The 23055-nt window shown below is 37.7% G+C and overlaps 6 protein-coding genes, 1 long non-coding RNA gene and 1 pseudogene across 65 annotated transcripts; 4 read left to right on the forward strand and 4 right to left on the reverse strand.

Annotated features, from left to right (window-relative positions):
- The first annotated feature begins 277 nt into the window (after positions 1-277).
- LOC104783201 (G-box-binding factor 3) lies at positions 278-3683 on the forward strand. 3 transcript variants are annotated; one of them, XM_010519996.3, is made up of 12 exons: positions 278-794; positions 1208-1318; positions 1433-1477; positions 1598-1696; positions 1804-1887; positions 1971-2003; positions 2088-2294; positions 2381-2429; positions 2507-2613; positions 2776-2853; positions 2974-3099; positions 3187-3683. In XM_010519996.3, exons 2-12 carry the CDS (start codon positions 1256-1258, stop codon positions 3364-3366), a joined length of 1071 nt encoding a protein of 356 aa, XP_010518298.1. In that variant the 5' UTR covers positions 278-794; positions 1208-1255; the 3' UTR covers positions 3367-3683. The 3 variants fall into 3 exon arrangements, with proteins under 3 accessions (XP_010518298.1, XP_010518297.1, XP_087311367.1); XM_010519995.3 differs by having other exon boundaries at positions 356-794; positions 2507-2682; XM_087455241.1 differs by having other exon boundaries at positions 525-794; positions 2507-2682; positions 2974-3683.
- A 286-nt stretch (positions 3684-3969) lies between these two features.
- Positions 3970-6547, reverse strand: LOC104793599 (uncharacterized). 4 transcript variants are annotated; one of them, XR_015560097.1, is made up of 10 exons: positions 6407-6547; positions 6187-6324; positions 5979-6067; positions 5801-5860; positions 5544-5683; positions 5287-5451; positions 4789-4985; positions 4450-4536; positions 4273-4352; positions 3970-4162 (listed from the first exon to the last, which is right to left on the reverse strand). It is a non-coding gene; the product is annotated as an uncharacterized LOC104793599 (long non-coding RNA). The 4 variants fall into 4 exon arrangements; XR_015560096.1 differs by having other exon boundaries at positions 4747-4985; XR_015560095.1 differs by having other exon boundaries at positions 4747-5017; positions 5260-5451.
- A 711-nt stretch (positions 6548-7258) lies between these two features.
- On the forward strand, positions 7259-7782 carry LOC109133387 (uncharacterized protein At1g43920, Chloroplastic-like). Its single transcript, XM_019246453.2, has 2 exons — positions 7259-7381; positions 7504-7782. Exons 1-2 carry the CDS (start codon positions 7259-7261, stop codon positions 7780-7782), a joined length of 402 nt encoding a protein of 133 aa, XP_019101998.2.
- An 82-nt stretch (positions 7783-7864) lies between these two features.
- On the reverse strand, positions 7865-9111 carry LOC104699476 (uncharacterized). The gene is made up of 2 exons (XM_010414781.2): positions 8170-9111; positions 7865-8081 (listed from the first exon to the last, which is right to left on the reverse strand). Exons 1-2 carry the CDS (start codon positions 8820-8822, stop codon positions 7877-7879), a joined length of 858 nt encoding a protein of 285 aa, XP_010413083.2. The 5' UTR covers positions 8823-9111; the 3' UTR covers positions 7865-7876.
- A 646-nt stretch (positions 9112-9757) lies between these two features.
- LOC104793601 (uncharacterized) lies at positions 9758-15829 on the reverse strand. 50 transcript variants are annotated; one of them, XM_087455287.1, is made up of 27 exons: positions 15486-15825; positions 15314-15386; positions 15153-15229; positions 14956-14989; positions 14814-14880; positions 14588-14665; positions 14444-14490; positions 14132-14200; positions 14002-14038; positions 13746-13879; positions 13530-13653; positions 13316-13431; positions 12978-13222; positions 12722-12890; positions 12481-12614; positions 12239-12344; positions 11987-12136; positions 11789-11893; positions 11608-11685; positions 11429-11514; positions 11289-11339; positions 11096-11174; positions 10869-10998; positions 10630-10720; positions 10363-10509; positions 10073-10283; positions 9758-9939 (listed from the first exon to the last, which is right to left on the reverse strand). In XM_087455287.1, exons 23-26 carry the CDS (start codon positions 10925-10927, stop codon positions 10278-10280), a joined length of 303 nt encoding a protein of 100 aa, XP_087311413.1. In that variant the 5' UTR covers positions 10928-10998; positions 11096-11174; positions 11289-11339; positions 11429-11514; positions 11608-11685; positions 11789-11893; positions 11987-12136; positions 12239-12344; positions 12481-12614; positions 12722-12890; positions 12978-13222; positions 13316-13431; positions 13530-13653; positions 13746-13879; positions 14002-14038; positions 14132-14200; positions 14444-14490; positions 14588-14665; positions 14814-14880; positions 14956-14989; positions 15153-15229; positions 15314-15386; positions 15486-15825; the 3' UTR covers positions 9758-9939; positions 10073-10277. The 50 variants fall into 50 exon arrangements, with proteins under 50 accessions (XP_087311413.1, XP_087311404.1, XP_087311376.1 ...); XM_087455278.1 differs by having other exon boundaries at positions 11085-11174; XM_087455250.1 differs by having other exon boundaries at positions 11090-11174; positions 12207-12344.
- A 797-nt stretch (positions 15830-16626) lies between these two features.
- On the reverse strand, positions 16627-18778 carry LOC104793602 (eukaryotic translation initiation factor 3 subunit I-like). Of its 4 annotated transcripts, XM_087454015.1 has the most exons (8): positions 18298-18432; positions 17981-18090; positions 17749-17882; positions 17537-17656; positions 17336-17425; positions 17163-17249; positions 16980-17059; positions 16627-16868 (listed from the first exon to the last, which is right to left on the reverse strand). In XM_087454015.1, the coding sequence occupies exons 2-8, from the start codon at positions 18033-18035 to the stop codon at positions 16799-16801; spliced, it is 636 nt and encodes a 211-aa protein (XP_087310141.1). In that variant the 5' UTR covers positions 18036-18090; positions 18298-18432; the 3' UTR covers positions 16627-16798. The 4 variants fall into 4 exon arrangements, 3 of the variants coding, with proteins under 3 accessions (XP_087310141.1, XP_087310142.1, XP_087310143.1); XM_087454016.1 differs by lacking the exon at positions 18298-18432 and having other exon boundaries at positions 17981-18196; XR_015559538.1 differs by lacking the exons at positions 16627-16868; positions 16980-17059; positions 17163-17249; positions 17336-17425; positions 17537-17656 and adding an exon at positions 18634-18765 and having other exon boundaries at positions 18298-18520.
- A 280-nt stretch (positions 18779-19058) lies between these two features.
- On the forward strand, positions 19059-20416 carry LOC104793603 (NDR1/HIN1-like protein 13). 2 transcript variants are annotated; one of them, XM_010519998.3, is made up of 3 exons: positions 19059-19240; positions 19337-20123; positions 20227-20416. In XM_010519998.3, the coding sequence occupies exons 2-3, from the start codon at positions 19381-19383 to the stop codon at positions 20243-20245; spliced, it is 762 nt and encodes a 253-aa protein (XP_010518300.1). In that variant the 5' UTR covers positions 19059-19240; positions 19337-19380; the 3' UTR covers positions 20246-20416. The 2 variants fall into 2 exon arrangements, with proteins under 2 accessions (XP_010518300.1, XP_087311693.1); XM_087455567.1 differs by lacking the exon at positions 20227-20416 and having other exon boundaries at positions 19101-19240; positions 19337-20127.
- Positions 20417-21119: 703 nt separating this feature from the next.
- Positions 21120-22150, forward strand: LOC104699477 (pentatricopeptide repeat-containing protein At5g08510 pseudogene; annotated as a pseudogene).
- Positions 22151-23055: the final 905 nt, after the last annotated feature.

Here is a 23055-nt window from a genome sequence, read left to right on the forward strand (position 1 = left end):
AAATTATTGTATTTTCGTAGATATAAAGTGTTAATTAAGAAAATAGATTTAAAAATTGTATAATATTATATATTTATAGTATATAACATAAAGTTTTATTTTTATAGATTAAAAACAAAGTACTAATTATCTATAATTTATTATAAAAAATATATCTAATTTTAGTTATAAATTATAATATTTTTTATCACGAAAATGTATAAATTTTTATTTTTTATCTTAGGCTCCGGGAGTCTAGACACGACCCAGTATATACTACATCTTAATGTTGCACATCACTTTCATCGATGTAGTACACTATGGTAAATATATATACCCTAGAATAAATGATACAGTAGTAAAAAATAATAACTGCGAAGGAGGAGGAGGGTAGATGAAACGGATGGACCACGTAAGTCACATGAGAGATGCGTAGAGCGACTAAGAATCGAACACGTGGACGGTAGAGATGACAAAAGGAAATGGCTGGCACCAAACCCGAGGAGCCAACTCATCAAACACCACCGTAGTTTACGCTGTTATATATTCTCATGACACGTGTTTGATGACGTGTTCATCTTCTTCGCGCTCCGTTTTTTCTTTCTCTCCCCTCTCTCTCTCGTCTCCCTCACATAAAAAAAAAAACTGAAGTCTTTTTTGCTCTCTGGTTTGGTTTTGTTAGAGAGAGAGAGAGATGAAAATGCGTTTAATTGCTGTGTAGGTTTCGGATTCGCGATTTGGGTTTCTGTCTTGTTTTTGATAAGCTGCTTCATCTTCTGCTTACGTTTCTTCAAAGAGCTTTCGGATTCTTGAAGGTATTGTATAGGTTTTTAAGAGATTGTTTGCTTTGCTCCAAGAGTTTATGTTTTCGTTTTCTCCATCATCCACTCGTCTTCCTTGTTTTTGTTTTCTAAAGTTCTTTGGATTTGTGAAAGATTTTTGCCCTTTTTTGATCGTTTACTTTTTGCATTTAGTTGAGTTTAATGAAAATTTGAACAAAAACAGCAAAAGCAGAGACAAGAACAGAGCTTTTTTTTTTTTTTTTTGGGTGCATGTGATTGTTTCAGGGGTAGAATTGTCCATAAGTAACCACTTTGTTGATTCCTTTTGTCTTCCTCAAAGTTGTTCTGAACATAGGATGGGAGAGAGAACTACGTTTCTACCCTTCTCTGTCTCTCTGTCTCTCTCTCTCTCTCTTTCTCACTCAACATCATCCTTGATTTTGCAGGAAGAGTCATTCTTCTCTTGAGTGGGGCAAAAACAACTTTAAAAAACCATGGGAAATAATAGCGAGGAACCAAAGCCGACCAAATCAGACAACAAACCATCTTCACCACCGGTATGTTAAAAACAGTTTCAAACCATAATCCCAAGTCAATGTTGTTCTTGATCCTAGTCAAAATTAGTGTTCTTTGTTTTTTCATCTCTTATGCGTTGACTTGACTGTTGTTAGGATCAAACAAATGTTCATGTCTACCCTGATTGGGCAGCTATGCAGGTTTGTCTTTTTTTTTTTTATATATATAATTACTCTCCAGTTACACGTCTATGTTCTAGCAGTTAATAATACCATGTTGATGATCCATGAATATGTGGGGTTTTTGTTACTTGCTGCTAGGCATATTATGGTCCGAGAGTTGCAATGCCTCCTTACTACAATTCAGCTATGGCTGCTTCTGGTCATCCTCCTCCTCCTCCTTACATGTGGAACCCTCAGGTAGTATGATATATAGTCAACACAAAGACGAATCATCTTGTGCAAATATGGTAGATATATATTGGGAAAACGATTCATTGGTGTTTTGTTGGTCTTGAATCTTTCAGCATATGATGTCACCGTATGGATCACCCTATGCAGCGGTTTACCAGCATGGTGGAGGAGTGTACCCTCATCCTGGCATTCCCATGGTATATATAACTCGCTTCCTTCCTCCAACATCTTGTAATTGAATCCTCTAGTTTATCTGACTGGCTTGAGTTTCTGTGAACAGGGATCACAGCCTCAATGTCAAAAGGCTCCAACTGTAAGTGGTGTAGCTAGTATGATTATATCAAGGATTGAGAAATGGTTTTGTTCGTTGTTTAACAAGGGTCGTTTTAAATGGCAGCCGGGGACGCAGTTGAGCATCGACACTCCTACTAAATCTACAGGGAACACAGACAATGGACTGATGAAGAAGCTGAAAGAGTTTGATGGACTTGCTATGTCTCTAGGAAATGGAAATCCTGAAACTGGTGCAGATGAACATAAACGTTCACGGAACAGCTCAGAAACGGATGGGTCAAGTGATGGAAGTGATGGGAATACAACTGGGGTAATGTTTCTGCTCTCCTGATCTCAGGCTATATTTAGCTTCAATATGATATGGTCTTAAGTCTAAACCGTTGTGCATGTTTCCAGGCAGATGAACCGAAACTTAAAAGAAGTCGAGAGGGAACTCCAACAAAAGGTATTAGCCTTTTTCATGTCCCAAAGAGTTAGATGCAGTGTAAATGTTCGATATAACAGGATTTGCTTTTTTGGCAGATGGGAAACAATTGGTTCAATCTAGCTCACTTCACTCTGCTTCTCTGTCAAGTGGTGATACCGGAATAAAAGTTATTAAAGTAGCTGGAGCTGTAGTCTCTCCTGGTGTAAGTGCAAATTCCAACCCCTTGATGTCACAATCTTTAGCCATGGTTCCTCCTGAAACTTGGCTTCAGGTACCCTGTGACTTATTTTGATCTTCCACTTGTCGGATTTTGGAGCTTATTTTCTCCATTGCACTCACCAAGTATCCACTTTTGTCTCTCCAGAACGAGAGAGAACTGAAACGGGAGCGAAGAAAACAGTCTAATAGAGAATCTGCTAGAAGGTCAAGATTAAGGAAACAGGTCTGTTTAATTGAAAGAAACAGTGGAGCTCTTTAGATATTGTTTCTCTTTCTCTTGGTGTGAATCTTACCGAAACACTGAACAAGCTAATAAACTTTCTTGTCTTTCCTTGTTTTGAAGGCTGAGACCGAAGAACTTGCTAAGAAAGTTGAAGCCTTGACAGCCGAAAACATGGCATTAAGATCTGAACTAAACCAACTGAATGAGAAATCTGATAAACTAAGAGGAGCAAATGCAACCTTGTTGGTAAGTAAGCATTATTATCTAACAAGTGATCTTTATGAACGTGTATCATTTATTCATGATTGTGGCCGGTTTTTTTTTGGGTTGCAGGACAAACTGAAATGCTCGGAACCTGAGAAGAGAGTCTCTGGGAATATGTTGTCTAGAATTAAAAACTCAGGAGCTGGAGACAAGAACAAGAACCAAGGAGACAATGATTCTAACTCTACAAGCAAACTGCATCAACTGCTCGATACGAAGCCTCGAGCTAATGCTGTAGCTGCGGGCTAATCGATGAGTGTCGATTTCTACTTAATTTGTTCGACATAAACAAAGAAAACAAGTGCCTGCTAATTTTCACAAAACTTGATAGATAGTAGTATAGTAGATTGAGAGAGATGATGATTGATCTATAAATTTTCGGAGAGAGAGGGAGAAAGAGAAGCTTTCTCCTCCAGATGAAAATTTGATGTTGTGGTTTTCTTCATGTTAATATAATAGAGAGGTTTTTTTTTTCTTGTTTTATAAATGGCTTCCTTTGTTGTATTTTAGACCTGATGTAATTTTATGAGATCGTTATTGTTGCTTTGCGTAAGCTTTTGTTTATTTTTCGAATGTCTCATGTCTTATCGAATTAAGACGAACCCTAACTTGAAAATGTCGAATGTAAGCTTACACTGTCAGTCTATTACGTTTTACAAACATATTGCTTCAAAAAAAGACGATTATATTATGAATTGTGTTGTGACATTGTGTTTTTTATGAGAACCAAATGTCCAAATGGTTACTCGGAGTAAGCCGATATGGCACTATGTCCGTTATTAGTAGGCCTGACTCCCATTCATTTACGTTTCATATGAAATGCCATTATGTTATAATAATGAAAACTAAAGATTCGGTCAGAATTCAAAAGCTTTATCATCAAAGTGTAGGTATTGGTCGTAGTAGTACACATAAACATGCTAAAAAGGTGAGAAAATAAAATCTAATGGAAGACTTTTTCAAAGAATCTAAATCCTGATGTTGAACTAATCGAAGTCAAAGATGATGCAGCCTCACGTAGCCGTCTTCACCTCCACAAGAGAAACTGAAAAATACATTGCATGAACTCAGTAACAAAGCCATAAAAAATACACAAACTCATCAATGTGAAGATTGTACCAATCAATCAATAAAAATCAAATGTTGATAGTTTACCTCCTGCCATCATGATTGAATGCCAAAGCATTTATAGGTCCAAACTGACCTTTTACACCACCTATTTCCTCTTGAAGAATCTATATATATCATGCCAAACACAAAATGATACACAGTTACATATCTCGTTTCGAAGTTACATGTTTTCAAGTAAAACCCTCTTATTGTAACACTAACCTTGTTGTAAAACTTAGCTTCAAACTTTCCAACACGATGATCAGTGGTAGTCACAGCTGATGCGTCTTGACCACCTCCAAGCACAACCTAAGAGAGAGCAGAAACATTCACAAAGATAACATCAAGATTAAATGCTTTGAGTTTCAAGAAGCATTTAGTTCATACATGGTTGAAAAGTGGAGACATGGTGACAGCGTTTACAGGCACCACTGTTGTGTAAGTCTCAATAAGAGTCAGTGTTTTCATGTCCTACTAACAATATAATTTAAACTATGAGCACTTTACATATAATCTTACCCTTACGAAGTCGGTGGACACATGAGGAGGTCACTTTCTTACCCTTGGACGGTTGTCTAAACATCAGGGATTGCTTCTGAGCAACCTTTAGAGCTTCTGCTCCTGCCTCCTTTTTCGTCAAATCCTTCCTTATCTCAGTCACATGATTGCTTCGGAGCCGGCTTTAGAGCTTCTGCTGGCTGCTGCTACCTCCTTTTTCGTCACATCTGTCTTAAGTGAGGGGTTTGTTATGAACGACCCTTTGACCTTCTGTTTTTTCTTTGGAGGTGGTCTCTTTGGAAACTTGTTGTCTCCACTGAGTTGCTTTCTATCGAGCTAGACAATCTCAGAAAGCTGAAAAGGGAAACGTCGAGTTGTGTCACCCAGATGACGCAGATTGCTCACAGCAAGGTTTATATTGTGAAACAAGTTTGAAGATTCATAATATAAACCGTGCTGTGAGGAATCCGCGTCCTCTGGGTGACACAACTCGACGTAAGTTTCCAGCGAGACCACCTCCAAAAAAAAGGTCGCTCATAACAAACCCCTCCTTGTTAAGACATGTGACGAAGAAGAAGACGATTGGAAAGAGAGAGAGTGAGATCAGAGAGTACCAAATTTAATTGTATGGGAAGAGGTCTTCTAGGGTCTGGTCGTCTTTGCTTCCTAGTTTAGCAAAGCGTAGCTCTACAGCCATCACAATTCCACTAGCTCATCATGTACAGTCTGCAACATAGCCATGATAAGTGACACTTCAGTCAAGATAAATGTTTCCAAGCCAACTACCAAAACGAAAATGAGAGAGAAAGAAATGGAACCTTGGCCATTGAGTTTGATCTGCAAGCAGCTTCCACGTATCCAACAGAACAAACATCTCGATTGGCTCCTTGTGATATGTGTATCTTCCATGGCCAACAGCAGTCGTCGGTTTCACCAAACTCCATAGGTCTCGTCTCAGCTACACAGCACAGAACATCACAAAGAAGACAACATAACAATAAAAAAATAAAAAAAACCACCGAACAACAGAGATCAAAAAGAAAAGAAGAAGAAGAAGCAAAAGTGGAAGGCAAACTGTGAGGAGGGAGAAAGAGATAAGCTGGATTGCTCTTTGAGTTTGGCCTTCGCAAGCAGCCTCCTTCCCAGAAAAAGAAAAAGAAAGATTATCAGTTATTGGTTGAAGGGATCATAAAATTTGAAAGAGAAGAAAAGAAGAAAAAGAAACCAAGATAAAGGATCTGAAGTTTACTTACAGAGGATTGTCCCATTGTTGTGGTTAAGCCGGTGGTCATCCCTAAAATTAGACATGCGAAGAACCATATGTATACATCTCCACCATCATCTGGATCAAGAGAAGTAACAAAGAAGTTAGAAAACAATGGGAAGAAAAATGTCAATTCTCAATCCAATAATGTATAAAAAATCTGCAACAAAAAAAATAAACTTTTAAACTAGACTTACTGATGACTTAAGTAAGGATTGGGAAGACTGAAGTGGAATATTAAGACGTATTGAGTAACAAAGACAACCTCTGTAACAAGAAAGATCCTGTGAATCCTTCTTCATTCTTCTTCAAATCAAAGTGCATATCTCTCCGATCTGTACAAGAATATATATAGGATTAGAGGAAGCACTTTCCCAAATCTAATAAAAATTGAAACCAAATAGACATATATGTCACCTTGTTTATAATCCACCAGAGTTTGATGTTGTTGTTACTTAGTGTAAGAACACTGTCGCCGGAGACAGACAGTGTTTGTTCTCTGAAAAAACTTCATCCTTCTGGGAGGACACGAACACATACACACCTACAACGGGAAAAGGGCCATTTCATACCCGTACACACTCCAAAAGTGCGAATTCCTTCCTTTACAACAAAGAAGTGCCAATTTAGACATGTACCCTTAGACATTTGAAATTTCATACCTATACTCACAAAATTGAGCCAATTTCACAGTCCACGTTAACGAATTTAAGTCAACCGTTAGAGATGCTGACTCAGAATCCACGTGTGTATTGACGTGCCAGAGAAAATGTAAAACGACGCCGTTTTAATATGTTTTCTTCGCAAAAAATTGTGAAATATCCACACATTGGTGGTTTGAACCCGTGATCTCTTGCGTGTTTAGCATAGGAGTTAACCAGTTTATCCCACAACAATTCTCGAAAGAGAATTAAAAACTTATTCATATAAACCTAAGGTAGCATCCATCGAAATCGAAAAAAATTGTGGAAATTTCACACCCCGGAGATTCAAACCTGTGAACTCTAACAACAGATAGCGTAGGACTTAACCAGTTGATCCCACAACAATACTCAGTTATATCACACACATTTATCCTTATAAACCTAAGGTAGCATCCATCGAAATCGATAAAATTGTGGAAATCCTAGGGTTCTTCTTCTTCTTCCTCAAATCATGATTTGTGGTTCATTTGGGTTTTTTTTCCTTCTTCTTCTCTGTAATTGGGTTCGATAAACCTAAATAATATTCTTCTTCTTCTTCTATGATACTGAATTACAGTGATTGAGAATGGGTGAGCGATTCAGAGGATTTCCTAAGAAGTGTCGGTGTGGAGAAAATGTAATGATGAAGACGTCAAACACGGTTAGAAACCCTGGAAGACTGTTTCATGCTTGTCCATTTGGAGAACATGTAAGTGTGTTTTTTCAATTTTGGATATTGTTGTGGTTTTGTCTTCTTCGCATATGGTTGTGGTTTTGTCAATTTCGCATTTGGTTGTGGTTATGTGTATAAGCTTTAGATAAATGTTACAGGACAATAGGGGTCATGTGTTCAAATGGACGGATACATGTATGGTTCAAGAGATTGAAGACTTGATAGAGAAAGTTACTAAGCTTGAAGGAGCTTCGATGAAAATGGAAAAAGACTTCAATGTTTGTAAATCAGAAATTGGCATTTTGACAATGGATACTCGTGTATGTGAGGCTGTGGTTGAGAAAGAGGTTGGAGAGTTGAAAATGCAGGTTCGTAGCTTGAAGAACATTGTAGTGTTTGCTTTGGTGATGATTTTCTTCTTTAGGTTTATCTTTTGAATTTGGTTTTAGTGAATGAATGATGTATGATGTTGTATTGAATGAATGATGTTGTATTGAATGAATGATGTATGATGTTGTATTGAATGAATGATCATATTGCGTCCCTTCCAACAGAAGCTAACAATTGCCCTTTAAATGTAGACTTGAGAAAACAGCCATTTATACCAAATATGGGTCGACACCACATTGACCATAACTTGCAGATCACATCAAAACATACATAGAACCTTCGGAATAGTTCTGATCCATCATCACCAATGATAGTGTCTAACTCCACAGTGGAGTTAGGATTAGTCCTACAAAAAATATGAAAATGTGTTAGAATATGGAAACAATCATAAAAGCGTTATAATATGGACACAATCATTAAAAAAAATAACTTACGCAAGGATTGCATCTTTGTAATCTCTGAGCCTAGAGAACTGCTCTAAATGGTCACGGTGAATCATTTCTATTACTTTTTTCTTTGCCTTCTTGCATACATCAGGGGTGATCATTATATTAAACCTCTTTTGGACCTCATATTGTATAGTCTTCGGTGAATAATCAAGATTAGTCCTTATCTCATCCATGAACATCTTGGCAACCACACCTGACTTTAGTAGCCTACAATATCCATCAGGAGTGAAATTGTGATCATCTTCATATGTCTTCACAACCCACTTCCCAATGGGGTTATGAAACGAACAGTAACACCTCCAATGACAACCATCCATTGAACAAACAACTCCATTTTTTTCTTTCCCCCATCTATCAAGCTTAATGTTGTATCCTCCCTTCAAGGCATAATCTATCAAACACTCTTTGAAATCTTTTAGAGTGTCAAACACTTGTTTGAACTGCAGCTGACCACTACCTTTTTTGAATCTTACAAACTTCTCTCCACAACCTTCATCATCAAAGTTTGGAGGTGTGTCATGGTAGTCAAAATTTGGGTCTTCATCAACAAAACTGGCTACATTCCTCTCAACTTGAATCTCTGCATCACAGGGCTCAGTAATCTCCACCTCATGAGGATGCTCACCCGACTTCACCATAAATATATCAACAACTCCAACCTAGCTGGCCGCATCACACATCCTTGTAAAACTCATATCTGAAGTACACAAACTCTTCCGCTCCTTATGTTCCTCAAATGGAAACTTATACCAAAGCATCTGCCCATAAATCCATTCTCCTCTAAACTCACTCGACAACTTAACAAAGAACTCTTCCGGATTACATGTTATAGTTAATGGTTCTGAACCTTCCAGATAAGCAATGTCACCTTTATGATTCTTTACCCAGTATCCACCATTGTAGGCATTGAATTTCACTTTCGTATCACTAGGACATCATGAAATCTAAGATCAAAACCTTAAAATAAAACCTCAATTGAAATCAGACATTGAAATATACTTTGATTTACCTTATCTCTTCGTATCGTCCCACTCTTTCCTCTCTCCACTCGAATTGATCACCTTCGTCGTCCATCTTCGTCGGTTATCTCGTCGCCGATTTGAGAGAAGAAGAAGGAAGTAAGAAAAATCGGGTTTGGAGAGAAGAACCCTAGGATTTCAATTTTTCCCCAATTAAAACGACGCCGTTTTGCGTTTCATTTAATTTGAAATAAGAATGTTTTGAGGTTTATAAGGATAAAATTGTAGGTTAATACTGAGTATTGTTGTGGGATCAACTGGTTACGTCCTACCCTTAAAGAGTTTGCGATCACGGGTTCAACCCACGGGATTGTGGATTTCCCATATTTTTTTCGATTTTGATGCCACAATAAATAGGTTTATAAACATAAACTTGTATCATAATATCGAGTAATGTTGTGGGATGAAATGGTTAAATCCTACTCTAAAACAATGTGAATTCGACCCATAGGAGTGTGAGGATTTTCAACATTTTTTTTGTAAATAAAACGAACCAAAACGACGTCGTTTTGCAATTGCGATGCCAAGTCAATAAACACGTGGATTCTGAGTCATCATCTCTAACGGTTGACTTAAATTTGTTAACGTGGACTTAGCAATTGACTCAATTTTGTGAGTACATGTATGAAATTTGTAATATATTGGGGTACATGTTTAAATTAGCACTTGTTGTTTGTAAAAGAAGGAATTCACACTTTTGGGGTGTGTACGGGTATGAAATAGCCCTTTTCCCCACCTACAACAGTTTGGTAGTTTCACCCAACCAAAAAAAAAAGAAAGAAAGTGATCAAATTTGAGAAAGCGCACAAGGGAAGACAAATACATATGTTAATCGATCAGAGTTTTGAAGACATTTAGAATCAAATTACCTGTGATAAGCTCAGTATTTGTATGCATCTTCTCACCATTCCAGCTTGAATATGAAACCATCACTGTGGAAGCACCTTTGTAAAATGCATCAGCATAAGCAGGCATGCGAACACTAAGAAGACCATGAGTTACCGTGTTATTCTCATTTTTATTCCTCCTGTTGCCCCAGCATCTCCCACGTAATGCTTGGCACATGTTGCAACTTTACACCTGACAAAATAACACGCATGGAAGGATGAACATACTTATGTAAGGCTCATATAACACACCCAAATTAGCAAAACCTTACCTGCCACCAACAAATGGAATGCCATGCTTTATAGTTGGAAGGATGCTCTCCTTGTAAACCAAGTATGACATCTGTCATGTCTTCCACAATTTTGTGATCCTCGCTGCAGTGCTCATAACACCTAACCAATCTGGGATCTCTACAACCCTACAAAGAGTGAGTGAGAAACAACTTTAACAAATGTTGAAAGATTTGAAGAGCGCCAGATTTATAAGACTTTGGCAGAAGGTGAGAACTTATAAAGGATCAAGAATACAGAAACTTTACTGCAATGCAAGGAGCAACTGTGTATGGAATTCCAGTGGCTCTGACTTCGACTGCAGTGGCTGCTCCAATCCTCTTCACCAGATCAGGATCCCTGTGAAAATAAAATCTATCAGCAAAAGAAATATAGATCGCAATCATAAAAACAGAGAAGGGAAACATAAAAAACCAAATAAATGAAGCTCGAAAAACTTTTATTATAAAGGAATTTCCACTTTATGTAATAAAAATTAGCTAAGTACCTCAACAGGAATGTGAATGGTAGGTGCCCCTCCATAATAATTAGAAAAGAGTTCAGCATTTAAAGTGGCAATCATGAGAATCAATCTCAGATCTGGACGCTCCGCTCCTTTAACACTACAATTAAAACATCTGCAACCAAGAAGCAAGAGGGATAAGCAATTATGATACTCGATTTGCAATAACCTAATCATACATTAGATATATAAAGTATGTACCTTACATTCACCTGGTTCCGTGAAGAAGTCTTTCTTTGTCCTTAGTAAAGATTTCCGGAGTACCAGCATCGTCCTTCTCTCACGGGATTCCTATAATTCACCAAATATTATTCAACAAATAAACTATTTCTTTAGTAAAAACTCCTTTTTTTTTTTGGATATTGGAAAGATAAGTGAAACGAGGTAAAGGTGATTACGTAATACCTGCCAGGCTCTCTGCATATTGCGCATCCGCATACTTCTCCTCTTAAGTACCTTCTCCATAAGAGAACCATCAATAAACGCATCAGAACTTTCATCCGGAAGTTCTTCGATCTATTTAGGAGGTTGAGAATCAGCTACACCTTCATTAGCCTTCCCTGAGCTTAGCTGCTGTCTATCAAAGTGTTCCGGCAGGAACACTTCTTTGCAAACTCAGAGGAAGTGCTACCTGCACGATGGGATGCGTTACAAATTCTGCATATTAAACTAAAAGTATAAATTGAGCCTTACGGTTTTGGTAAATCAAGGGAGGCAATGTTACCTCCCGTTGTGGTCGCTTGTCATCCAAACCTGGCCGGTAATTGGGAAGAGGAAACCTTGCTTGCGACCATAAATCTCACTGTTAAGTTAGAACCAAAAACCCAATGAAAAAGAAATCAGGTTCGCACATAGTGAAAGATACGAAATTGGTTATTGACAAAATAAAGGTCTAATTGCTATACCTGTACAATCGCATTTTCTTGGCAAGATTTAAAATTTGCTCATAATCCCTTCGATCCCTTTTGTCTCTGGAACGCCTAACTTCGACTTCTACTCATCAACATTGCCTATAAACAAGTTCACGCAATGTATCAAATCATTTTCCCAAGTAAAAAGGATCAAATAAAATGAACAAAATAAATGAATTAAATAGAGCTTACTCAGGGGATTTCTAAGACCGCTGGCTAAAGTATAGGATCCAGAATGCAGAAAACTTTACTGCAATGCAAGGAGAAAATGTGTATGGAATTCCAGTGGCTCTGACTTCGACTGCAGTGGCTGCTCAATTCCTCTTAACCAGATCAGGATCCCTGTGAAATTAAATTCTATCAGCAGAAGATATATAGATCGCATACATAAAAACCGAGAAGGGAAACATACAAAACCAAATAAACGTTTTAGGTAATAGTTGCCTGGTGGCTCCGAGACCAACACTGTGCGGAAAGATAGTAGGGTTATAGACATTGTTATGCCCGTGAACCTTATGCATTTCTCATGAAAGCAGTGACTGACACCCAACTAGATCATCAACATACGAAACAGACCTTGTCAGTTTTCAATGTAGCAAGTAGCATTAATCATATAATGGTAGGCGAATTTCCAAACAAGAATAAGAAGGATGGAAAGAAAGAGAGAGAGTGAGATCAGAGAGTACCAAATTTAATTGTGTGGGAAGAGATCTTCTAGGGTTTGGTCGTCTTTGCTTCCTCTTTAAGACCTGGTTTAGCAAAGCGTAGCTCATCAGATACATCTCCAGCAGGCATCACAATTTCACTAGTCATGTACGATCTGCAACATAGCCATGACAAGACACACTTCAGTCAAGATAAATGTTTCCAAGCCAACTACCCAAAAAAAAAAAAAAAGAATTAAAGAACAGAGAAAGAAACTCGAACCTCCGCCATTGAGTTTGATCTGCAAGCAGCAGCCTTCAATAATTCCACAAGTCTCGGCTATTCACTTGAATCCTTATGTTATGTCTTTTGTGTATCTTCCATGGCCAACAGCAGTCTTCGGTTTCACCAAACTCCATGGCCAACAGCAGTCTTCTCGTCTCACCAAAATCTGCAACCAAGAAGCAAGCGGGATGAGCAATTATGACACTCGATTTGCAGAAAGCTAAACATTCATTAGATATATAAAAATATGTACCTTCACCTGGTTACGAGGAATAGCTTGAAGAAGTCTTTCTTTGTCTTTAGCAAAGATTTCCGGAAATCCAGCATCGTCCTTCCCTCAGGGGATTTTTCCTAACAAATAAACTATTTCTTTAGTAAAAACTGTTTAGGAGGTTGAGAATCAGCTACACCTTCATTAACCTTCCCTGAGCTTAGCTGCTGTCTTTCAAGGTGTTCCTGCAGGTCTTCGGTTTCACCAATCTCCATAGGTCTCGTCAGCTACAGAACAACACAAAGAAGACAAGAAAAACAGATCATGCATTGTCGGATCCATAAGAAAAGAAAAACAGAAGAAGATTCTGAGAAACGGACCTTGTAAGTTTTGAATGAAGGTCAATCATCTTTCTTGGCCAAGAGATCAGCGGCAGTCTTGTTAAACGGCTTCAAGGCATGACTCTCATCAAACATCCATAGAAACATAATATCAACTATATAAATCCATGGCCAAAAAAAACAGAAGAAAATGAGAATTTGCAAACACGAAGAAGAAGGATGGAAAGAGAGAGAGAGTGAGATCAGAGAATACTAATTTAATTGTATGGGAAGAGGACTTCTCGTCTTTGAATCCTCTTCAAGACCTGGTTTAGCAAAGCGTAGCTCAGATACATCTCCGGCAGCCATCACAAATTCACTAGCTCGTCATGTACAATCTGCAACATAGCCATGATAAGCCACACTTCAGTCTAGATAAATGCTTCCAATCCAACTACCAAAAAGAAAATGAGAGAGAAAGAAATGGAACCTTGGCCATTGAGTTTGATCTACAAGCAAACGAATCCACAGAACAAACATCTCGATTGGCTCCTTGTGATATGTGTATCTGCCATGGCCAACCGCAGTCTTTGATTTCACCAAACTCCATAGGCCTCGTCTCAGCTATACAACACAGAATATGACAAAGAAGACAAAATAACAATAAAACAAAAAAAAATCAATCTCACAAAACCACCGAACTACAGAGATCAAATAAAGAAAGAGAACAAATAAAGAAATCTTACATGTCAATGACATAGGATTTGATCATATCTCTTTGATCTGCTCAAGTGAATCAGAACAACAAACGTTAATATTTGAGATAAGACACTAAGTTCAGATAATAAATCCCAAGGGTGAAACGAAGCTTCATACCTGCTTAGACGATGTCTCTCTGTGAAGATGTGTCTGTGTGAGCGGACAGGTTATCCCTTGCCATTGTTCCTGCAAGTGAGAAGAAGGAAAAAAAAAGATCAGTTGCTAGTAGATTACATAAAACAGATTAAATAAGCAAGATATGACTCTGTTCTGAAGTGAAGTAAGACTCAAAAGGCATCAATCCGTAGTAATAATGGGAAGAAAGTGAACTATGCATTCATCATCATCCACCCAATCCATAGAGACAACAAACAAAACCAAATCTCAGTCTTCACTTATGGATTGTGGTCTTGATGATAGAAAGAAAACCTTAAGCAGTATGAGTCTTCTTCATCATTCTTCAAGCCATCTCCGATCTGCAGATGTAAAAATTGGGAGAAACCATCTTTATTTATCAAGTCTGAATCTAAAGAACATCATCAAGAGAGAAAAACACATAAAGAAGCTTCATACCTGATTAGACACTTCTGTCGTTAAAGCAATTGGAGAATGTCTCTGTGTGATTTGGCTGGTAAGCCTTTGCCACTGTTCCTGCAAGAGAGAAAACAGAAAGAAAAAAAAAAGATGAAAGATGAGTTGCTAGTTTCAATAAAACAGATTCATTAAGCTATGAGCAGCCAGTTAGTTCTAAAGTGATGAAATATAATATGTGATAGATGGATGATTGGATGGTATATACCTGAAATTCTAGCTAGCAGATGTGGCGTAGTTGTTTGTGTTGCAAGCAAAGGTGGACCTGCCAAAATCTACATTGCAATGATTACAGAACGCATTGGCTGGGGGTAAACTTGAAAGAAACAGAACATATAAAGAAAACTTACATGTCAATGATATCTCTCTCTCTCTCTCTCTGATCTGCTCAGTGAATCAGAAGAACCATCGTTAGAAAATTTGAGATAGATCATCTTCCATCCAATCCAATCCATATACAGAAACAAGAAGAAGAAGAAGAAACAAAAGCAAAATATCTCAGTCTACTACACTACAGTTAAAAAGGATTACTGAAACGAAACCCCACCTTAAGCGGTCAGAATCTTCTTCTTCTTCTTCGTCTTCTTCTTCTTCACCACCACCATTGTTCAAACCATGGCTGATCTGCACAGCATATAATAAGAAACCATCATCGTTCGCTAGTTTACAAGAGTCTGAAAAATAGAAACCTTAAGAAAATCCCCAAACCAAAATATTATGTAAACCCTAAGAAATCCCCAAAGCCTGAATTACATCGTTTGTTTATTATTCAAACGACGACCTGCAACAAAGAGAATTAGAAGATTGTTAGTTAAATTTGTAAAAGCCAAAAGTGAAAACCCTAAAAAAAAAAAAAACCCCAAAAAAAGAAGTTTAAAACCTTTTTCTACTTTAGGTCGTCGTCGGTCAAATCAGACGCCGTGGAGAGGATGAACAACGCTCCTCCGCCTCCGCGCATCACCCAGCCATATCAATCAGTTGCGCCGTATCCTCCTCTGCTCCGTATCCACTCTCTCTCTCTCAATTTTTTTTTCTATTTGGAGAAGAAAGACTGAAGACGAGTATTGTTGCGATATTTATAAGAAATATCTGATATGGACATATGGAAATTTACCTTTTTTCTATTTCTATACGTTATAAAGACAAAAGGAAAATTAGGGAAAAAAACAAAACAAAACAAAAAAAACGAAATTTAATTTTTGAACTTCTAGAAGAACTATGATCGTTCTAGAAGCATATGTTAACTTTTAAATAGAACTCCTATTAGGCTTGTATAATTAGAGTCCACTCCTTAAATTCACTAAGCCCAACTTAAAGCCCACCAAGCACTAGTACAAGGATACACAGTGCACGCACGCAAGCCCAACTATTCTTTTTTCTTAACAGTCTTATCTCCTGAATGAACAAAAGAATAACATATACGTAATCTTTTTCTTTTTAACAATTTGTCGTGCGACTATATTTATTTTCTTTTCCTTTTTTTTTTCTCTTTTCTTTTATTTCTTGTTTTTTTCTGTTGCAATTATGCTGCGACTAAAAAAAAAATAGAAATCTTTTTAATCATTATTTTTTGTTACTATATTTATTTTTCTGTTTAAAACTATCACATAAACCTTATTTAGGTTTTGGTTTATTGCACTAGTTTATATATTATTTATTTTGTTCTCACCACAAACTAATTTGTGAAAGTTGATTTAAAGTCCAACATTTTATAATTCTCAATGCATTAACTTATGAGCACCAATTTTCATGTATTTGATGAGCTCCATGAGACTTGTAACTGACAGTTGTCTTAAATTTGATCATGACTAAGTAGAGAACAATGATCTAATATATTTGACAGAAATTTAGAGAATGTAAAATTCTAGTGTTATTCCTTAATTTATCTATCGTCAATATCTTAAAAAGACTTTAAATCTATAATTATTCACTTTATCAATTTTCTTAATTATTTTATCAAATGCAAGTATTTTCTAACAATATGTAGTTTCAAGGACTTTTTATTTAGTCTGCATGTCTACTAGAAAATAAAAAATTATCACCATTTATACGTTTGAATTGATTGTTTATGCCATCAATTATTTCAAAGAGCTTTATCATCAAAGTATATTGGTAGTACAAAATCATGAAAATGTTGAAAAGAGATTTTTTTATATATAAAAAAAAGGGTATTGGGAGACTCTTTCAAAGAATCTAAATCTTGAAGTAACTGGAGTCAAAATGATGCAGCCTCACGTAACCGTCTTCACCTCCACTAGAGAAACTGAAAAATACATTCCCAAACTTAGTTACAAAGCCAGAAACCACACACACTCAAAAACTCATCACGTGAGGATTGTACCAACTCAATCAAAATCAAATGTTGATAGTGTACCTCTTCCCATCAGGATTGAATGCCAAAGCATTTATAGGTCCAAAATGACCTTTGACACCACCTATTTCCTCTTCCAGAATCTATATATAGATATTATACCAAACACAAAATGATACACAGTTACATATCTATTTTCCAGGTTACATGTTTTCAAATAAAACTTTCTTATTGTAACAGACTAACCGTGTCGTAAAACTTAGCTTCAAACTTCCCAGCACGATGATCAGTGGTAGTCACAGCTGATGCGTCTTGACCACCTCCAAGCATAACCTAAGAGAGAGCAGAAACATTTAGCAAAGAGAAAATCAAGACTTTTTGGTTTTGGAAACCAGATTTGAATTCCAAGAAGTTCATACATGGTTGACAAGTGGAGACATGGCAACAGCATTTACAGGAACCATTGTGGTATAACTCTTTATAAGAGTCAGTGTTCTCATGTCCCACTGCTGAAAGAATCAACAAAAAGAACACTCTCTTAGGATGATTTATATCATTTACATGTATAGTGCAAATTTTTTGAAACAAGAGATACATAAGTAAAAGAAAGAAGCACATGCCTTTGCAGTTTTGTCAAGTGAACCTGTAAGGAAATGAGAATCATCAGCTGCTTTACAAAGCGATGTAATGGCCTTCTTGTGACCCACATCCTCATCTGATTCCTTGAGCAATGTCCCAGTCTAGCAACAATGATAGTAGTACCACATAAGGTTTAAGCTAAAAATATTCTAATGGAAATTAATACAGAAAGGCCTCAAGAAATTAGAAATGCCTCGGTATCCCAGATTCTGATAACAGCATCTTCACCAGCACTAACGATAGTTTTGTTCAGGGGACCCCAAACAGCTCTATTGATCCTCTTCTTTCCATCAGGATTATTAATGACAAGCACAGAATCACCAACCTCTACACCAATTGCATCAAAACCAATTCCAAATTACACATTCCAAGACATAGAGGTTAAGTAAACATAACTAGAATTTGACCCAGAATTGACAACTTACGGTCTTGGGGATCTTCGGCAATGTGTTTCACATGAATAGCAGAGGTACGTTCCATGAAGGGATCAGTGGTAATCACAGCAAGATGATCTCCAATAGAGAAATCCACAGACCTGACCGGAGAACCAAACTTGAATGTGAACAATTGTTCACCAGATTGAACATCCCAGAGCTTAGCAGTCTAATCAGCACTACCAGTGATCAATCTTGACGAGTCTCCTAACAAATCACTAAACATTAAGCTTTGAAAGACTAAACCCTATATTGAATCCATTCCATCCACTCTATACTAACTGAATTTGAGAAGATGAGACACTTACTGGAGACATCACAGCACCAAACAGCACCATTGTGGCCACGGTAGGTTCCAAGGCGTTCTCCATTATCGGCAAACCAGAGTGTGGGAGTGTGATCCTTGGCGCAGGAGAATAGGAGATCGCCATCTCTGTTGTACCTGAGGCACGTCAATGGACGTTCATGTCCCTTTATCACGATCGGCCGTATCCTTGATTCTAGGGTTTGATCATGCGAAAAGCTTTGAGTCTGTAAAAACAAAATACCAAATCGATTCAATAGAAAGACCGAAAGATAATACAAAAATCAGAATCAGACTGTAGCGAAAGAGAGGAAGAGATAAAATAATAATGCATACATACATCGTTGAATTGGCGACCATCTAATCGAAGACCTTCGGGGTTAACGCACTCCATTGTCATGACGGAGGAGGAGGCGATTAAAGAACGGCTTTCCGATGAGACAAGCGTGTCAAGTGAGAGTACAATTTTGAGGGCTTTAGGTTGAAATTGTGAATTCGTTGAGGCAATGAGGGTACAATTGGTAAATTGTTCTTAGTAGAAGCCACGTGGCAGTGATCGGCTCGAATTTGGAATCAGTTATCAAATCCTAAAGGATTTCCACGTGTGTATATATAATATATTGACTTTTATTCTAAAAAAAATCTGTTAAATAAAAAAAATGTAGGACGAAGAGAAAAAAAGGGACACGTCAGCAATTTTTATAGAAAAAAAAATAACGGCGCGCGTGAGGCTAATAACGAATTCCCTTCCTCACGTCTCATCGTTCTTCTCTCCATTAGCAAAAACACAACGCAACAACACAAAACATTCTTCTCTCTCTCTCTCTTCCAAAAAAGAAAAAAAAAACTCAAAATCTCTTAAAAACAAAGTTTCGATCTCTGCCTTTAACCCTTAGCGTCGCCTCTCTCTCTATCTCTCTCTCTACATTCTCAAGATTTCTCCTCAGGTTTCATCTCCCTTCTCATCAATTCCGACTCTGTTTGCTAAAAAAAAACAGAGAGATTTGATCATTTGGTTTTTTTTCTTTGATACGATTTTTCAGGAGATCGTCTCAGAGAGGTGTAAGGATTAAACAAAACAATTATAATGGCAGATTATCATATGCAACCGGTTCTTCAAAAACCCCCGGGTTACAGAGATCCTAACATGGCGTCTCCTCCTCCTCCTCCTCCTGTTTCTCAACAGCCTATGAGAAAAGCCTCCGCCGCTACGCCTACTTCTTTCCGACCGAAGCGAAAACGCAGAAGCTGCTGTCGTTTCTGTTGCTGCTGCATTTGCATTTCTCTTGTCCTCTTGATATTTCTCCTCTTAGTCGGGACTGCTGTTTTCTACCTCTGGTTCGATCCCAAGCTTCCTACTTTCAGCCTCGATTCGTTCCGTCTCGACGGTTTTAAACTTGCAGACGATCCCGACGGCGCTTTTCTCTCCGCCACAGCCGTTGCGCGCGTTGAGATGAAGAACCCTAACTCGATACTCGTTTTTTACTACGGAAACACCGCGGTGGAGATGAGCGTTGGGAGTGGAAACGACGAGACGGGGATGGGGAAAACTACGGTGGATGGGTTCCGGCAAAGTCCGAGAAACTCGACGAGCGTGAAAGTGGAGACGGCGGTGAAGAACCAGCTCGTGGAGAGAGGTTTGGCTAAGAGACTTGCTACAAAATTACAGAGCAAAGATTTGGTGATTAATGTTGTTGCAAAGACTAAAGTTGGATTAGGTTTCGCCGGGATTAAGATCGGAATGCTCGCCGTTAATTTGAGATGCGGTAGCGTTAGCTTGAACAAGCTTGAAACTGAGTCACCAAAGTGCACCCTCAATACTCTCAAATGGTAATTTAAGATTTGGTTTTTTTTTTTTTCAGTTACATCGAATGTTTGAATCTTTAATTCTTTGTGGGTGATTGATTAATGAGATTTATATTACACACTGCAGGGTGAATTTACAAGGATGAGGTAAAGGATAATTTGGGGGTGGCGGCAATCTAACATTTGTATGGATATGTGTAACTATATTGTAGATTTATATATTTTTCTTGTCTTTTTTTATGTTCTATTTTTTCGTGTTTTATATAATGAATTATTATTACACATTTTAAAATTTATTTCATTTAATTTTCGGTGCATCAATGTGGGAACATATAGAGAGTGTTGTGTTATTTACTTATTTTTTTCGTGTGTGATAGGTTTTTGGTGTAATAGTTTTATCGTGAGTTGTGTTATTTGGGATGGAAATATGATGTAATGTGGTAGTTATTTATTTTGATATTTTTAACATCTTAAGACTCTTTGTATATGTGAATATGTGATGGTTGGATTGGAATTGTAGCTGTCACTTGAATATGTTATGGTTGGATTGGAATTGTAGCTGTCACGCTTGTCATTGGAAGTGGCGTAGAATTTGACCGCTAATCTTCGAAGTTTCCACTAATGGACACATCCAGTATTTGGCCCATAAAATGCTGTCGGATGGTTTATGCTATTTTTGGAGCCTAAACAAGTAATGTTAGAGGACCGACATACTATTTTCCTTTTGGTACTATCGTATCGTACCAGTTCCCCATCGATCTTTGACCTTTTACCAGTTTTTCTTCGGACTTATATCTTCCGTCTATTTCCCCCTCCAATCCATATTTATTCGCCTATTTTCTCATCGAACTTTAACTTCTCATCTAATTTCCCATCGTCTTGGTTTTAACGGTTTACTGTTTTGATTAACCAACAATGAACCTTATTAACCAAATTAAACCTTATTAAACCGGATAATAAACCGATTACAACCCAATTACATAACTAAACCTAACAACCTAAAAATCAAAAAATTCCCAAAACCTTGTTTATGCCTGAAAGCTCTTTGATCTTCATCGAAACCCTTGTCTCTTCCTCTACAACAAGCTGATTCAAGCTTAATATGTTCATGGCCAACCCCATGAATCAATCGTCCTCTGCAATCTCCTCTCCCACAATGGTCTCCGACCAAATCACCACACTTTCAATTTCATCTTCGCAGTTTCTGCTTCGTATTCTTCTGCTTGACCTTTACGGTTGCTTCATTCGCAGTTTTTCAAATCCGGGTTTGAGTCTGATTCGTTCTACTGCACTGCTCTAATCACTGCTTATTTGAAGCTAAAAGCATTGTGTTGTACATGCAGAGTGTTCGACGAAATGTCTAGCCGAGATGTACCGGTCTGGAATGCAATGATCACGTGTTACCAAAGACATGGTGATACGAAGGCGGCGATAAAAATTAAAACGCTACGTCGTGGACCACCGTTATTTCTGGGTTTTCTCAGAACGGGGATTACTCTGAAGCTTTATCAATGTTTTTGTGTATGGAGAAAGACAAATCCGTGAAACCAAACCATTTCACTGTAGCTAGTGTTCTCCCCGCTTGTGCCAACCTAGGGGAATTGGATATTGGCTGAAGGTTAGAAGGCTATGCTAGAGAGAACGGGTTCTTTGATAACATTTACGTGTGTAATGCTCTTCTAGATATGAAGTCAAAATGTGGAATGATTGATGTAGCGAAACATCTATTGGTACTTTAGCGAGAAGGAGAAAAACCAGATGCAGTGACATTTGTTGGGTTGCTGCTAGCTTGTGTTCATGGTGGAATGGTGGTGAAGGGAGAAGAATTGTTCAAGTCCATGGAGGAAGCTCACAATGTTTCGCCAAAGCTAGAGAACTACGGATGCATGATCGATCTCTTGGGGCGTGTTGGGAAGCTGGAAGAAGCATGTGATCTCATCAAAACAATGCCAATGAAACCAGTCGGGTCGGGTTGGATAGAAGAAGAAGAAGAAGTCGGGTCGGGTTGGATATATTACCCGAGTTATAAATTGGTTTTGATATCGGTTTAACATGGGTTTCTATCGGGTTTAGTCCCATAACCATGTAAACCCAGTTAGATGGGAAAATAGGCGGAGAAATATGGATTTGGGGAGAAATAGGCGTAGGATATAAGTCCGAAGAAGAACTGGTAAGAGATCAAAGATCGATGGGAAACTGGCACGATATGATAGTTCCGAGGGGGAAATAGTACGTCGGTCCAATGTTAAATGTCAAAAGTCTAGGTAGCGCCGCCACATTTAAAATTGGATTATTGGGCCTATTAAACTGTAACTAGGTATATTAATTTTTAAGCCCAAATATTAAAGGCCCATTAGAAAACCGGGACACGAGTCTTGATAAAGACGGTGGGAATCCCCTACTAGGGCTATATTTATTACTTCTTCTTCCCACGAGGATCTTCTCGTTTCCTCGTGTTGTCGATAGAATCTTGAATCCCTTCGTTCCCTCTTCTCAAGGGGGTTCTCTTTGTTTCCTTCCTGATTAAGGTACGATAGTTCCTTTTCTTATCTCTCTCTGAAACCCTAAGTAGTCTCTCGCTGATTCCTCTTCTAGGGCTATCGATCTCTTTCTCTTAGTATTTTTTGCCTTCTCCCATGGGAATATTGATGAATTTATCTCTGTGTTTATTTCAGTAGATTTGATTGTTAATTTGTTGGGGATATTATTTTCATAATCAATCTTTTAGGTTGAACATTGTAGTTTTAGAGAATCTGATTTTGAATGTTACTTTGTATCTGCCTTTGTTTAAGTATATTTGCTAGGGCTATTTTTTCAACAGCTATCATTTAGGTTAAAATTTGTAATTTTATCGAATCTGATCATGTGTTTAAAAGGGCGAGAATATTCATATGAATTTGAATGTTTCTTTGTTTTTGTTTCTGTTGCTTGTAGACAAGAAAACAATAAAATTTCC

Source organism: Camelina sativa, chromosome 6 (assembly GCF_030686135.1).
Source record: "Camelina sativa cultivar CO46 ecotype springtype chromosome 6, ASM3068613v1".
In the NCBI taxonomy this organism is placed as follows: domain Eukaryota; kingdom Viridiplantae; phylum Streptophyta; class Magnoliopsida; order Brassicales; family Brassicaceae; genus Camelina; species Camelina sativa.

Bases quoted from the DNA above. Each gene is read 5' to 3' on its own strand.
- LOC104783201 (XM_087455241.1), top strand. From the start codon at position 1,256: ATGGGAAATAATAGCGAGGAACCAAAGCCGACCAAATCAGACAACAAA. The intron at 2,004-2,087 runs GTAAGTGGTGTA...TTTAAATGGCAG, and splicing joins AATGTCAAAAGGCTCCAACT to CCGGGGACGCAGTTGAGCAT. The intron at 2,683-2,775 runs GTACCCTGTGAC...TTGTCTCTCCAG, and splicing joins CTCCTGAAACTTGGCTTCAG to AACGAGAGAGAACTGAAACG.
- LOC109133387 (XM_019246453.2), top strand. From the start codon at position 7,259: ATGGGTGAGCGATTCAGAGGATTTCCTAAGAAGTGTCGGTGTGGAGAA. The intron at 7,382-7,503 runs GTAAGTGTGTTT...TAAATGTTACAG, and splicing joins CTTGTCCATTTGGAGAACAT to GACAATAGGGGTCATGTGTT.
- LOC104699476 (XM_010414781.2), bottom strand. From the start codon at position 8,822: ATGGTGAAGTCGGGTGAGCATCCTCATGAGGTGGAGATTACTGAGCCC. The intron at 8,082-8,169 runs GTAAGTTATTTT...TATTTTTTGTAG, and splicing joins TACAAAGATGCAATCCTTGC to GACTAATCCTAACTCCACTG.
- LOC104793601 (XM_087455252.1), bottom strand. From the start codon at position 10,927: ATGCTGAACTCTTTTCTAATTATTATGGAGGGGCACCTACCATTCACA. The intron at 10,721-10,868 runs GTACTTAGCTAA...TTATTTTCACAG, and splicing joins CCATTCACATTCCTGTTGAG to GGATCCTGATCTGGTGAAGA. The intron at 10,510-10,629 runs GTAAAGTTTCTG...CACTCTTTGTAG, and splicing joins CAGTTGCTCCTTGCATTGCA to GGTTGTAGAGATCCCAGATT.
- LOC104793602 (XM_087454015.1), bottom strand. From the start codon at position 18,035: ATGGAACGTACCTCTGCTATTCATGTGAAACACATTGCCGAAGATCCC. The intron at 17,657-17,748 runs GCATTTCTAATT...CATTGTTGCTAG, and splicing joins TCAGAATCTGGGATACCGAG to ACTGGGACATTGCTCAAGGA. The intron at 17,060-17,162 runs GTTAGTCTGTTA...ATCTATATATAG, and splicing joins AAGCTAAGTTTTACGACACG to ATTCTGGAAGAGGAAATAGG.
- LOC104793603 (XM_010519998.3), top strand. From the start codon at position 19,381: ATGGCAGATTATCATATGCAACCGGTTCTTCAAAAACCCCCGGGTTAC.